This window comes from Centruroides sculpturatus, unplaced genomic scaffold, assembly GCF_000671375.1.
Source record: "Centruroides sculpturatus isolate CEXI.00-Female unplaced genomic scaffold, Cexi_2.0 scaffold215, whole genome shotgun sequence".
Lineage (NCBI taxonomy): Eukaryota > Metazoa > Arthropoda > Arachnida > Scorpiones > Buthidae > Centruroides > Centruroides sculpturatus.
Window position 1 is genome coordinate 79,535 of NW_019384381.1, and position 13,007 is coordinate 92,541.

The 13,007-nt window shown below is 31.9% G+C and overlaps 1 protein-coding gene across 1 annotated transcript in view; it reads right to left on the minus strand.

The window, feature by feature from the left end:
• Nucleotides 1–13,007, minus strand: part of LOC111617886 (retinoblastoma-like protein 1) — a 133,897-nt gene that overhangs the window by 15,144 nt on the left and 105,746 nt on the right. Inside the window, exons 14-15 of the mRNA XM_023359235.1 lie at nucleotides 1,045–1,143; nucleotides 833–959 (exon numbers count right to left, since the gene is read on the minus strand). Coding sequence (XP_023215003.1) covers nucleotides 833–959; nucleotides 1,045–1,143 — 226 coding nt within the window. The remainder of the gene's footprint in view (nucleotides 1–832; nucleotides 960–1,044; nucleotides 1,144–13,007) is intronic.

Consider the following 13,007-nt stretch of genomic DNA (forward strand, 5'->3'; position numbering starts at 1 on the left):
GGTTCTAAATTATTTAAATTAATTAATTTATTTATAATTATTAATATTAATAAGAGATGGCGCCTAACGCTTACCTCTAGTGCCAAATTAATTACGTAATTTATTTAGTAATTAGCCTTAAAACTAGCCCGATGGATTTACGGCATATGTTTGGTGATTAGCTATATTACATCGGGTTTAGCGATGTTTATATATATTACGCCTTGCCGGGGCTTGCGATGGCCGGTTGAGTGCCTTATAGGAGTAGGACGTGGGCACTGAATGTGTCCCCAGCCGGCATTGTAATAACCGTCGATGGTTACATAGTTATACGCTGGAAGAGGAGATCGGATCGGAGGTCCGGATAGCGTAACTGGCAACGCATCTGCACGGTAAGCAGGAGTTGTGGGTTCGAGTCCCGCTCCGGGCCGATTTTTTCTCCCAGCGGTTCTAAATTATTTAAATTAATTAATTTATTTATAATTATTAATATTAATAAGAGATGGCACCTAACGCTTACCTCTAGTGCCAAATTAATTACGTAATTTATTTAGTAATTAGCCTTAAAACTAGCCCGATGGATTTACGGCATATGTTTGGTGATTAAATTTTCTTTCATTTATTTAAATAAAAAAATTAAAGTAAATTTAAAATGCTGGAGTCTGGCCAGAAATTCCTCCTGACTCTGACTCCACAGCCCTGGTTATAGGTATCCTATTTATATTTGAAACTATATATCTTACAATATTTAATTAATATCTTTTTGCAGTAAACAATCAAAACACTAAATAAAATGTTCTACTTTATTGTAATTTCCATAATAATCTCATATAAAAAATTTTGTTTTCCTTACCTTTCCTTGCAATGGGTCGCTCAATTCCACTTATACGACGAACAGCTGGATGGGCTAATGGTGAACTAACCAATTGTGGAGGTGGACCTGTTGTTTGTGAACCAGGCATCTGACTTGGCAGTGATACCTACAAAAAAAACATAATCATTAATTAATTAATTAAGAAAATTGTTATTTCAAAAACAATTTACTAATAATAGAATTGATCTTACATCTTCACAAGAAGGAATAGGCAGTCCTAAAGATCTAATTGCATTCCACAAATTTGAGTCATATTTCCATGCTAAACTTTCTAATATTTGCTCTTCAATCTAGAATTAAAATTATTTAACTTTATTTTTACATATTGTTTACAAATATAAGATATTTGTTCATTTTATAATATTTTACAACAAAAAACTGACTTCATATTTTATTTCATCCAATACTAACATTCAAAACTCTTTGTAATAAACAATTTTCATAATTATATTTTTAAATAAAAGAGTGAATCAAAGTATATTGAAATCCTTTTTTCTCACACAGTAACAACTCTGGAGCAGAGCAACTGTGATGTTTTTCAAAGTATTTCCCTTCTGTCAATATTTTTGCCAATCCTTGAAGCTGTATAGTAACCATCCTTTGAGATAATCTTTAGAATTGCCTCTAATGCTTTAATCATTGCTTTGTGAATGGAAAATGAATTCTCCATAACTTCAGATACAGTATTGGAGATAAGAGAAAGTTGCAGTGTCAAATCTGGGTTGTACAATGGATATGGGATGCATGAGATATTTTTCTATGTCACTATGTTAGTAGCATGCAGATGTACATTGTCATAATATAGCTATCAACAATTGAAATGCAGATTGATATGCTTTTTGTGAATGTGATCCAACAATGTATGCAGAACTGACAGGCAGCACTGCCTTGTGACTATTGTATGTGGAGACAATTTACTGGTAGTATAATCCCTGGCAAAGAAAATAATGATCACCAATTTTCAAACAGATGGAACTTCTGCTCTGAGTTGACTTGAAATGATGATTTCCATACTATACTGGCCTGTTTCACTCAATAAAAAAAAATTGTTGTAGCCAGGTTTCACCACAAGTGACACACTGTTCATCACAAATCAATTTTAATTTTTTTCTAGGCAGGCAGTAGACAAAATTTGCTATGCACACTCTATCAGTCAAACAGTCATTTTTGTGCAATTTTTGGCATATGTTCACAACTGTTCTTTACAGCTATCAATTCTTATAGCATTAAAATTCCATTTGATGTGAAATGATGTTTTCCCAAATGATCCAATTCTGTTCGAAAAATGTTCTCCTTTTATCAATCCTGCTACCATACAGCAGAGACAACTCAAAAGTTCCGCAACAGTATCAGGGGAATGTTCTATCAGGATCTATTATAGTTGATCAATTAGTAGAGCCCACATATATAAGATATCTTCCAAATCAATTGTCCAACATGGGATTGAATAAACTCCTGAGGCTCTTTTTATCATTTTACATTTAATTACTTTTATACAGTTAATATAACACTTTTTGCTTTTTTTATTTTAAAAAAATATTTTATTATAGCCTTATATTAATTTTATTTTATTTATTAGTTTTGAATATTGTGGTCCCTAATATAATTTTAAAAAACAGTCAAAGGTAATTTACTGTATTAAAATTATAATGAAGAATACAAAATCTTTGCCTTCACTATCCACCATTTTCAGTTACTATTGAGAACCGAAAAAATACTAATCTTCACTTACAGAGATGACCTTTTATTTGTGACAAAGATTTTTATATTCTTTGTTATGGGTGTGTATCCCAACTGTCAGAGATGTTGGCGACTTTCTGCAAGCACTTCATTTGCAACGTTAACTTCAAGGATTAACTAAATTATTTAACACGTTTTTTGATCTGTTAAAGAAGATTAACTGTTGGATATACTAATAATAATAAGGAAAAGTCTATATTAATAAAAATGCAACATTCTCCAGTTAAGCAGGGAAGACCGCCACCCAACTGGACTAAACCAGTGAGTAAACGTAATGAATTCTCTGCAACAAATTCCAAGCTCATTACAGACTATAACTTACAATTGGATAAAAACCTACAAGAGACCTCTGCGGGGACAAAAACATCAATGTAAGTTTATCTCAACAAATTATTCAAGACTTATCAGGTGAGACAACTCTATCTGACTCCTCTTTGCAAAATATTCCAGACAACCTATTAGACACTTCTACAGTTCTTTGGAAAAAAATTTCAATCTTATAAAAATGTCAAATGACAAATTTTTTAATCAAATTACTTTTATTAAGGAAGAATTAGATTTAATTCACAAAAACTTACGGGAAACTAGAGAACAACAATCAAAATGGAAGAACAAATTATTAACTTACAACAGATTGATAATTTACAAGTAGAAAAAGATCTCATGCAATTTAAAATGGACTCTCTAACTAATGATAATAATAACATCATGGTATACAATTACCTTAACTCGAAGGCTATTTCTAAACTAGATATTTATAATTTTGCTGTTTCTAGATTAAATATTCAAAATATAGATCAAGGCGATATTTTAGAGGTAATCCAATTAATGAAACTACCAAAATTAACCATAAGAATAACATTTCGCAATAATCAACTTTGTAATCATGTCTTTTTTGCTTATAAAAAACAAAAACAGCAAAAACTGCTCAAAGATTGGGGAGACATACAAATTTCACCAGATCTCACAAAAAAATTCAAGAATCAGACATAAAAATTTACTATCAATGCTATATGAAATACGGAAACAAAATCCATGAGCTAAACTATATAATGACATCATAACAACAGGACGAGATAAAATTACATATAATATCAACATGAAAAGGCTGGTCCATGCAGATACCTTCTTACCACTTTCTAATTCAATAAGCACAACAAGCCGATATACATTAAATCAAAGCCAAACACAATGTGATAGTAATTTTGGGAATAAGTATTCATTTTCTGTTATAAATTGGAACTGCCAAGGTCTTAAATATAAAACTTCATATGTAAACGCTCTACTCTTAAAATATAAACTGGATATTCTTGCTATAACAGAAACTTGGATTACGTCTGATAAATTCTATACTTCTAATTTCTCCAACAAGTTTACAATGGAATTTGCATTAGCACATAAATCTGCTGGCCCAGGACGCCCGAGTGGTGGTTTATGTTTATTGATAGAAAAAGATTATTGCAAAATAATTCAGATAAGAAATTCTGCCAGCTATATACTTCTTTCCATCTCAATAAATAAAAATAATCAAGCAAATATAAATAATAAACGAATGATGATAATGGCTTATGTTTCGCCTGGAGATCTATTTACTCTAAACGAAATATTCAAAATAATTGATTCATGGCATTATATAACCCTTTACATTATTATATTGAGTGACTTTAACTCTAGAATTGGTGAAGTAATGGATTCTAAATATGAGGGACCTAATCATTTGATTCATAATATCCGACAATCCAAAGATAAACAGGTCAATAATACGGGGAAAAAGTTAATAGATACAATATCAGAATACAAAATGTTTATACTGAATGGATGCATTAAACCCAATTTCCCTGCTGAATATACTTGTTTAACTCACACTGGTAAATCTACAATTGACCTCACAATATGCTCTGATTTACTTTTAGACTATTGTCTAAAATTTATTATAACTTCCATTGACATATCTGACCACTTTCCCACAATTGCCAAATTTTCATTATTCCCATCAAAGAAGGCTGACAATCCACTCAATAATATTCCAAGAATAAAATATAATACCTCAAAATACTGGACAGAAAAATTGACAATCAGTTTCTAGCCATCCCGGAAATAATGAATTCTAATAGTGGAAAAAGATACAAGTTAATGATAACCATATTAAATGACTACATATGTATTAATAAGGACAAAAGAAATCTTCAGAATAAAATTAAAGAAGTTTGGTTTGTCTGATTGCTATAAAATGAGAATGATTACCAAGCTGAATTTAAAAAATTTAGACAAAATTCTAGTGATCTCAACTTTATTAATCATAAAAAAGCCAAATGATCTTATAATAATCTAATTAAAACTAAAAAGACAAATTATTTCCACAAAGTTGAGTTAAATCTAATTAAAAACAATAATGATGACAAATTATTCTGGAATATAATACGGAGATTTCGATCTAAATCAAATTTACTTGGAAGCTCCTTACAATAGATTTTGATACTTTTGATTTTGATATTTGGAATTACCTCTAAATATAGATACTGAAGTGTATAATGACATCTTAGATTCTGAGCTTACAATTACTGAATTAAAAGAAGTCATTCAAAAAACAAAAAGCAAATTAACTCCGGGAAACGATAATATTCCAACTGAATTTCTAAAAATGTTATTGCACAATTCTAGGCTAAAATTATTAAACCTATTTAACATCATGTATAAAACTAACTCTTACTCTGATTCCTGGAACTCAGCTAATCTCATAATGATTTATAAAAAAGGCGATCAATCTTCTCCTAGTAACTACAGGCTGATAGCATTACTGTCTACTATAAGGAAATGTTTCACCTCAATCCTTGCAACAATCAAATTTCAACAATGGATAAAAACCATGGAATTAGAAGCTGAATTTCAATACGCATTTATTAAAAATAAAGCAATTGAATCTGCAACTTTTACCTTATTAATGATACTTCAACTTTATTTATTAAAAAAACATAGAAAAGTAATATGCTTCCTTCATTGATATTCAGAAAACATTCGACTCAATATAGGTTCCACTATTAGTGCATAATCTGAAAACTTGTGGTGCGGGAGTTCGATTTCCTTCTGCAATATTAAAACTGTATCTAAACTACAACATTAAGATCAAACAAGGCAATGCCATTTCTCAATTATTAACTTTATCCCATGGAATTCTTCGAGGTGACCCTCTCTCGCTATACTTGTTTAATTTTTATCTTATTGGTATTGATCATCTTTTCTCCGAATCAACTGATGGTATTGTAATAAGTAATAGAGTTTTTCATTATATCCTTTTTGCCATGATCTTGTTCTCCTGGCTCCAACAAAAATTTCTTTACAAAGAAAAACGAACCAACTTAATAAATTTTTTAATCCAATCTACTTAACATTAAATCCAGTTAAAACTAAAGTTATAATATTCTGCAATATTGTAAAATATCCGAAAAAAATACTAAAATATATCATGAAAACTCTCTTCTACAAACCATGAATGAAGTAAATTACTTGGGAATCATTTTTGATTGGAATTTAACTTTTAAAGCACACTTCAACAAAATGAAAAGAAAAGCAAAACAAGCCATCAATAACCTACTATTCGTTTGCTCCAAACTGAAAACTTCCAATTTGAGCATTCATATTAAACTATTCAACTCCACAATTATACCTATTATATACTATGCAAGTTCAATCTGGAGCTTAGATTATATTTATAAATTAAAGTATTTTCATGTTTATTATTTATGCAAATTATTTCATCTTGAAAGATCTGTTCCAGGCTATGCCCTGCGGCATGAAGTAAACCGTATTTGGCTTTTCCTGTTCTTATTGAAACGTATATTTAAATTCTACTATAAACTTAAATTTAAAAATGATAATACTATAACCTATTTATATCAAGAAAATAAAATCCAGAGTAAGAATCCAAAATTTGATCAACTATGGCAATTCAAATTAACCAAAATCCTAAACACATTTGGTGTATCAGAGTTATTATTTAAAGACAACATTCAAGACTGGAAATTTAACTATACACTTTTAATAAATTCTGCAATATCTCAAGCAATAAATAAAGACAAACTCTCATTAAATCAAAGCACCTATCATTCATGGTACATTAATTTGTTACAAATTCTGTTGCCCAGCCATATATGTCACAAACAATCAACTTAAATGCGAAACAGTTAATAATCCAACTCCGTCTAAACAAATTCACTCTTTATGTCAATAATACCTACATTAATTTTGCAAATGCTCAATGCTTCTTATGTAAGTCTGCAGACTTTTCACCATATCATTGACCTTTAATTGCCAAGAACTTACTAGATTGCGTGGCCAATATAGAATAGATCAAATATGTAATTGTAACTCATCACTTGATTTCAGAATAAGTCTAAACAATCTCAATAAAAAGAACTTATACAAAATATATAACTACTTTGTTAAAATATCTGAAAAAATTTAATTATGGTTAATTAAATTATAGAAATGTTCTTTTATATAATATTTTTGATTGCTTATGTACACATGCCACTATCATAATAGACGAGTTACTGTGTATGAATGTATGTTACCAATATTTATGATTATTTTGATTTATTTCCTTATATTTGTATATTAAACCTGCATATTTGTAATCACCCTTAACCATTTGTATCACCCCCTCAACAGAGAAAGTATTCTCTTTTTGTAAATATCATTTTGTGAGAATTTTAAGTTATTTATAATATATTATTATTAATTATTCTCTTTNTAACTACTTTGTTAAAATATCTGAAAAATTTAATTATGAATAATTAAATTATAGAAATGTTCCTTACTTTTATTCTTTTGTATAATATTTTTGATTGCTTATGTAATAAGCAATCAAATTATGAATTATGGTCAGTTTGATTGCTCCGACCATAATTCTTGTCTAACAGCCGATCGATTGCGCTTGGGCGGAAGCAGATCACTTGATAAGACAGGACGTCCTACCTGTTATCAAAGGCGTTTAGAGTGGACTGGTCCGATTTGCGCCATAATAGGGGCGAGGAAATCGAGCCGGAGGGACTTTCAGCGTGCAGTCACGTGTCATACGGGTTGACTTACTAGTCGCTCATCACTGCTTGCTTAGCGTCCACCATTTTTATTTTAAAATCGTAAAATTGCGGCCCTTATTATCACAAATTATGATTTTATCTGTTATTTTGATACTTTTCTTTCTTTATAATGTTTTATTTACTTTATTTTCCTGTAAGTAGAGACGATATGGATTTAGAATAAACAGATCAGGTCTCACTTGCCAATAGATTATCTCAACTTTCACCGATTGTCGTCGGTTCCTTTGTAATCCGATAGGAATTGACCGTATTTCAAAGTCCAGTGTTAAATTTTTATTGCTTTTGCAGTACTTTGAGTAGAGCGGGAGAGTTTCTTAATGAACCGCCAATTGTTTTACGACCGTTTAAACAACTTCTCCCCACTTGTTATTCTTAGTAACTACAGATGTCTGTCTGTTAAAGTTTATTAGTTTCACAATAGGGTGTCAAGTGATCCGCCACCCACACCCACCGTTAACGACAACAACACGGGAAGTATCACGTTACTCTGCCTCCCTTGTCGGAGGCGGGTCAGATGTCAAGGTTTAATTATATTGAACAGAATGTTGTTATTTATATTTAAGAATCAGTTTTGTCAGAAATGTTTAGTTTTAATACAATTTTATAAGTAATTTCTGCTTCGGTTATAAAAAGGTTTTTATCGTGTTTTACATCGATTTGTTATAAATTATACTTGTATAAAGTTTATGAATTAAAATTGCAGGGAACGTTTTGTTGTTTCAAGAAATATTTATTCATTATACACAGTTTAAGTTTGCAAAAAATGTTTTCATATCTGTTCTTTGTCATTATATATATATTAATAAAATATATTGCCATTTTATAAACAGATCTTATTGTATTCAAGTTTTTTATTACATTGTATTTAAATTCACATTATATTCGAATCGACCTTTTATATTTTGTAAGTATTCACGTATCACATGATATGACATTCGTTTAATTCTACACTACTTACGTAATAAATATTTTTATATCATTTAATTTTATTTTATATGTTTTTAAGTATTTTTAAAGCTATTGTGATCTAATCTACGAATGGCAGCTTTCCACGCATCACATAGGATTTCTACGGGAAAGCCATCATTGCAGGCGTGAGTTGCCTCTAAAGTTGTTTATCTGGGAAAGATGCCATTCAGGAACCATTTTCGACATATTACAAATAATAAACATACACACCTTTTTAAAGTTCTAATAAATATTTTTTAAATATTCAAAAGCTATACATTTTTCAGCATGTGATTTCGAAAGCAGCTTTCTAATGAAGGGGTTAAACTATTGGAAACAATCTTATGGTGTTTTGAAATAGAATGAAAATAAATATTTTACATGGCACAATTAACGGCGATACATCGCATTATCGCCATCAACTACTTTCGGGTTCTGATTAGACTCGAGGAACACACAATTTTTAATGTTCACGAATGTCAAACCAGGTAATGAGACTTTTACATTTTGGTTGATTGGAGAGCAACAACAGGAACTTGGAACTAATATGTTACTTCGGAGATTCACTGTTTAAGATTTCAATTTTTTTTCTAATTAAACAAGTTCAACTGCAAAGGTTACATGCCTCAGTGTTTTCTAAATTTATGTTTCTCTCCTCAACATTTTTTCCTTCTGAATTTGCTTTCTCTCCCCTTTTCGCAAGCTCGCCACTTTATTGCTTACTTATTAAGTTTTCTAGTTGAGAGACAAAACACAAACTATATTGGTTTGTTATTATCCAATAAATCATCGGTAAATTTCCTTGAACATGATTTGTTAACAGGTGTTAGCCACACCCTCTTCTACTTGCTTGACTTGATATTCCTGTAGGTCACACCCTGTAGGTCACAAACTGTATTGGCCGTCAATTGTTATGGAATATATGCGAATCACGAATCAGAGATAACAACTATATCTAAGGTTACTGTTTAATTTCATTGAACAGAATGTTGTCCATGATATTTAATAAATCAGTTTTGTCAGAACTGTTTATTTTTAATACATTTTTTATAATTTATTTCCGCTTGTGTTATAACATTGTTTTTATCGTGTTCTAAATCGATTTCTTTTAAATTATACTTGTATAAAGTTTATGAATTAAAATTGCAATGAACATACCCTTGTTTGTATAATGATTACATATTTCTTGCGAGTTCAAGTTTGCAAAAAATGTTTTCATATGTCTTCTTCGTCATTATATATATATATATTAATAAAATATATTGTCATTTTATAAACAGATCTCATTGTAATATAATTTTTGTTATTACATTTTTAAATTCACATTATATTTGAGGCGACCTTTTACATTTTATACGTATTCAGGTATCACATGATATGTCATTCGTTTCAATAAATAATACTTACGTTATAAGTATTTTTATATGTTTTAATTTTCTTTTACATGTTCTTAATTATTATGTAAAGAGAATGGGAACTAATCTACGAATGGCAGCTTTCCTCGCATCACATAGAATTTCTATGGGAAAGCCATCATTGCAGGCGTGACGTTGCCTCTAACGTTGTTTATCCGGGTCAGATGCCATTCAGGACCAATGGGCATTCAACGGCTGATTTGCGTAATGTGGTTCATTTATCAGAATATTCGAAGTGAAAACCTATAGCAATTGGAAAGAGACTGTGGTCGTAAATAATGACAGATTTTAGTCAATATAATTTATGTCTGTTACCATGAAATTAAATTCAATTATCTAGGGAATCGAGAGTATATAAAGGCTTTGCTGAAAGCGCTGGATTGATGAGCATGCCTAAAGCACTGAGCAACAACTTGCGTGAGCGCATCATAGCTCACAGAGCGGAAGGCAAAATGATAGCGGATATCGCGCAGTGTCTGCGTATATCAACAAGAACGGTATCTAGAATAATCAAAAAACATCAGGACACCGCCTCTGTGTCTGCAGGGCGATCGACCGGACGCCCGCGATTAACGACGCCCAATCAGGATGAGCAGCTGATAGCGGCAAGCCGGGCGAATCCTTTCGCTACCACCTCATCGCATAGAATGGCGATGGGGCTAAATGTGTCTACAAACACAGTAAAGAGAAGGTATGTAACATTTGTAGTATAATATTGCAAGTTTCCAATGAAATGAGTTTCGATCGCTATGTTTAACCTCTGAACATTTTTATTAACGTGCTGCTGCGTATACAGAAATGTAGGAAATAGGATAATATATATGTTTTTTATTCATAGGTTGCGAGAGGGCAAACTATATGGAAGGAGGGCGGCAAAGAAAGAAAATCTTACCCTAGGCAACCAAGTAGACAGGTTGGGGTTCGCCTATGCATATCAGGGGTGGAATGCCGACGACTGGAAAAACGTAATATTTTCGGATGAAAAGATTTTTTCGTCGGCAAACACCGGGCCTGTGTGGGTGCGTCGCCCACCCTGTACAAGACATCATCGTGAGTACGTGTGGCGCACCCAAAGAAGCAGGCGTTTTACAATTGGTGAGTGTTTTAATGTTGTGTTTTTGTATCATTAAACCTTTGAACATGACAACTTATCTGCTTGTGCATTACATAAATCACAACTTTATTGACTTTTTCTGTTTACAGGTATATGGAGATGGATGTCATCCGCGGGTCCCGGGGTGTTGGTCCGCATAGACGGTCACCTCACCGCCGTGCAATACATCAAAATCCTCGAGCAGGTATTATTGCCGACAGTGAGGGCTGTCTACGGAGAAGAACGTTTCTTCTTCGTTCATGACTGCCCCCCGGTCCACACAGCTGGCATAGTAGAAACATGGATGGAACAACATCCGCAAGTTGCGGACATGAGATGGCCGGGGAGAGGGGCGGACCTCAATCCAATTGAGCACGTTTGGTCCGACATTGCCTGTGACCCCGTTAACGTAACCAATCCCAACGATCTTTGGGACATCATCTCTGGTCATTGGGAAAGGCTGCGCGAGGGCATGCTTTGTCAAAATCTTGTGGCTAGCATGCCCTTGCGTCTTAATGCGGTCGTAAACAAGGTCGGATATTGGACGAGGTTCTAACCTCTCCCCGCCATCTGCGTTTTTTTTTGTTGTTACTGGTATGGTACTGTACTGTATGTTATGTTCTGTTAACAATTCATCGATGTATTGATTAATTGGTATGTTCTGTTAACGATTCATCGAAGTAATGATTAATTGCTATGTTCTGTTACCGATTCATCGATGTATTGCTTAATTGCTATGTTCTGTTAATGAGTTGTTTGTAACTTAACTTAATAAATGTAATTACTTATTTCTAATCTGTGTGTTTTGCAAACTACTCATAACATCGTTGCACAATTAATTGCTATAACAGTTATTCTAACTGTTACTTGACAATAATGTGCATTGCTTGCACATTGATCGCTTAGATATACTTGTTATCTCTGATTCGCGAATCTGATATAGGTGCGTAATGAGTCACGGCCAATACGCTTTATGCAGGGTATGACCAACAAGAATGGCCAATCAAGCAAGTAGAACAAGGTGTGGCTAACACCTTTTAACAAATCATGTTCAAGGAAATTTCCCAATGTTTTATTGGATAATAAAAAACCAATACATTTCGTGTTTTGTCTGTCAACTTGCAAAACGTGATCACTACCCAATAAAGTGGAGAGGTTGCGAAAAGGAGAAGGGAAAGCTGCCATTCGTAGATTAGATCCCATTCTCTTTACATAATAATTAAGAACATGTAAAAGAAAATTAAAACGTATAAAAATATTTATAACGTAAGTAGTATAATATGAAACGAATGACATATCATGTGATACCTGAATACTTATAAAATGTAAAAGGTTGACTCAAATATAATGTGAATTTAAAAATGTAAAACAAAAGTTTGATTACAATGAGATCTGTTTATAAAATGGCAATATATTTTATTAATATATATATATATAATGACGATTAAGAGATATGAAAACATTTTTTGCAAACTTGAACTCTCAATAAATATTTATTTATTATACAAACAACGGAATGTTCATTGCAATTTTAATTCATAAACTTTATACAAGTATAAGTTATAACAAAACGATTTAGAAAATGATAAAAACAATTTTATAACCGAAGCGGAAATAAATTATAAAAATGTATTAAAAATAAACAGTTCTGACAAAACTGATTCTTAAATATCAAGGACAACATTCTGTTCAATGAAATTAAACAGTAACCTTGACATCTGACCCACCTCCAACAAGGAAGGGAGTTTTTGTTTAGAGAGTAACGTGATACAGTCGACCCCCCTATAAGATAGAGATACGTTCCATTCTCTAGGAATCCGATTTCTTACAGATCCTTCCAATCACAACCCGACACGTAT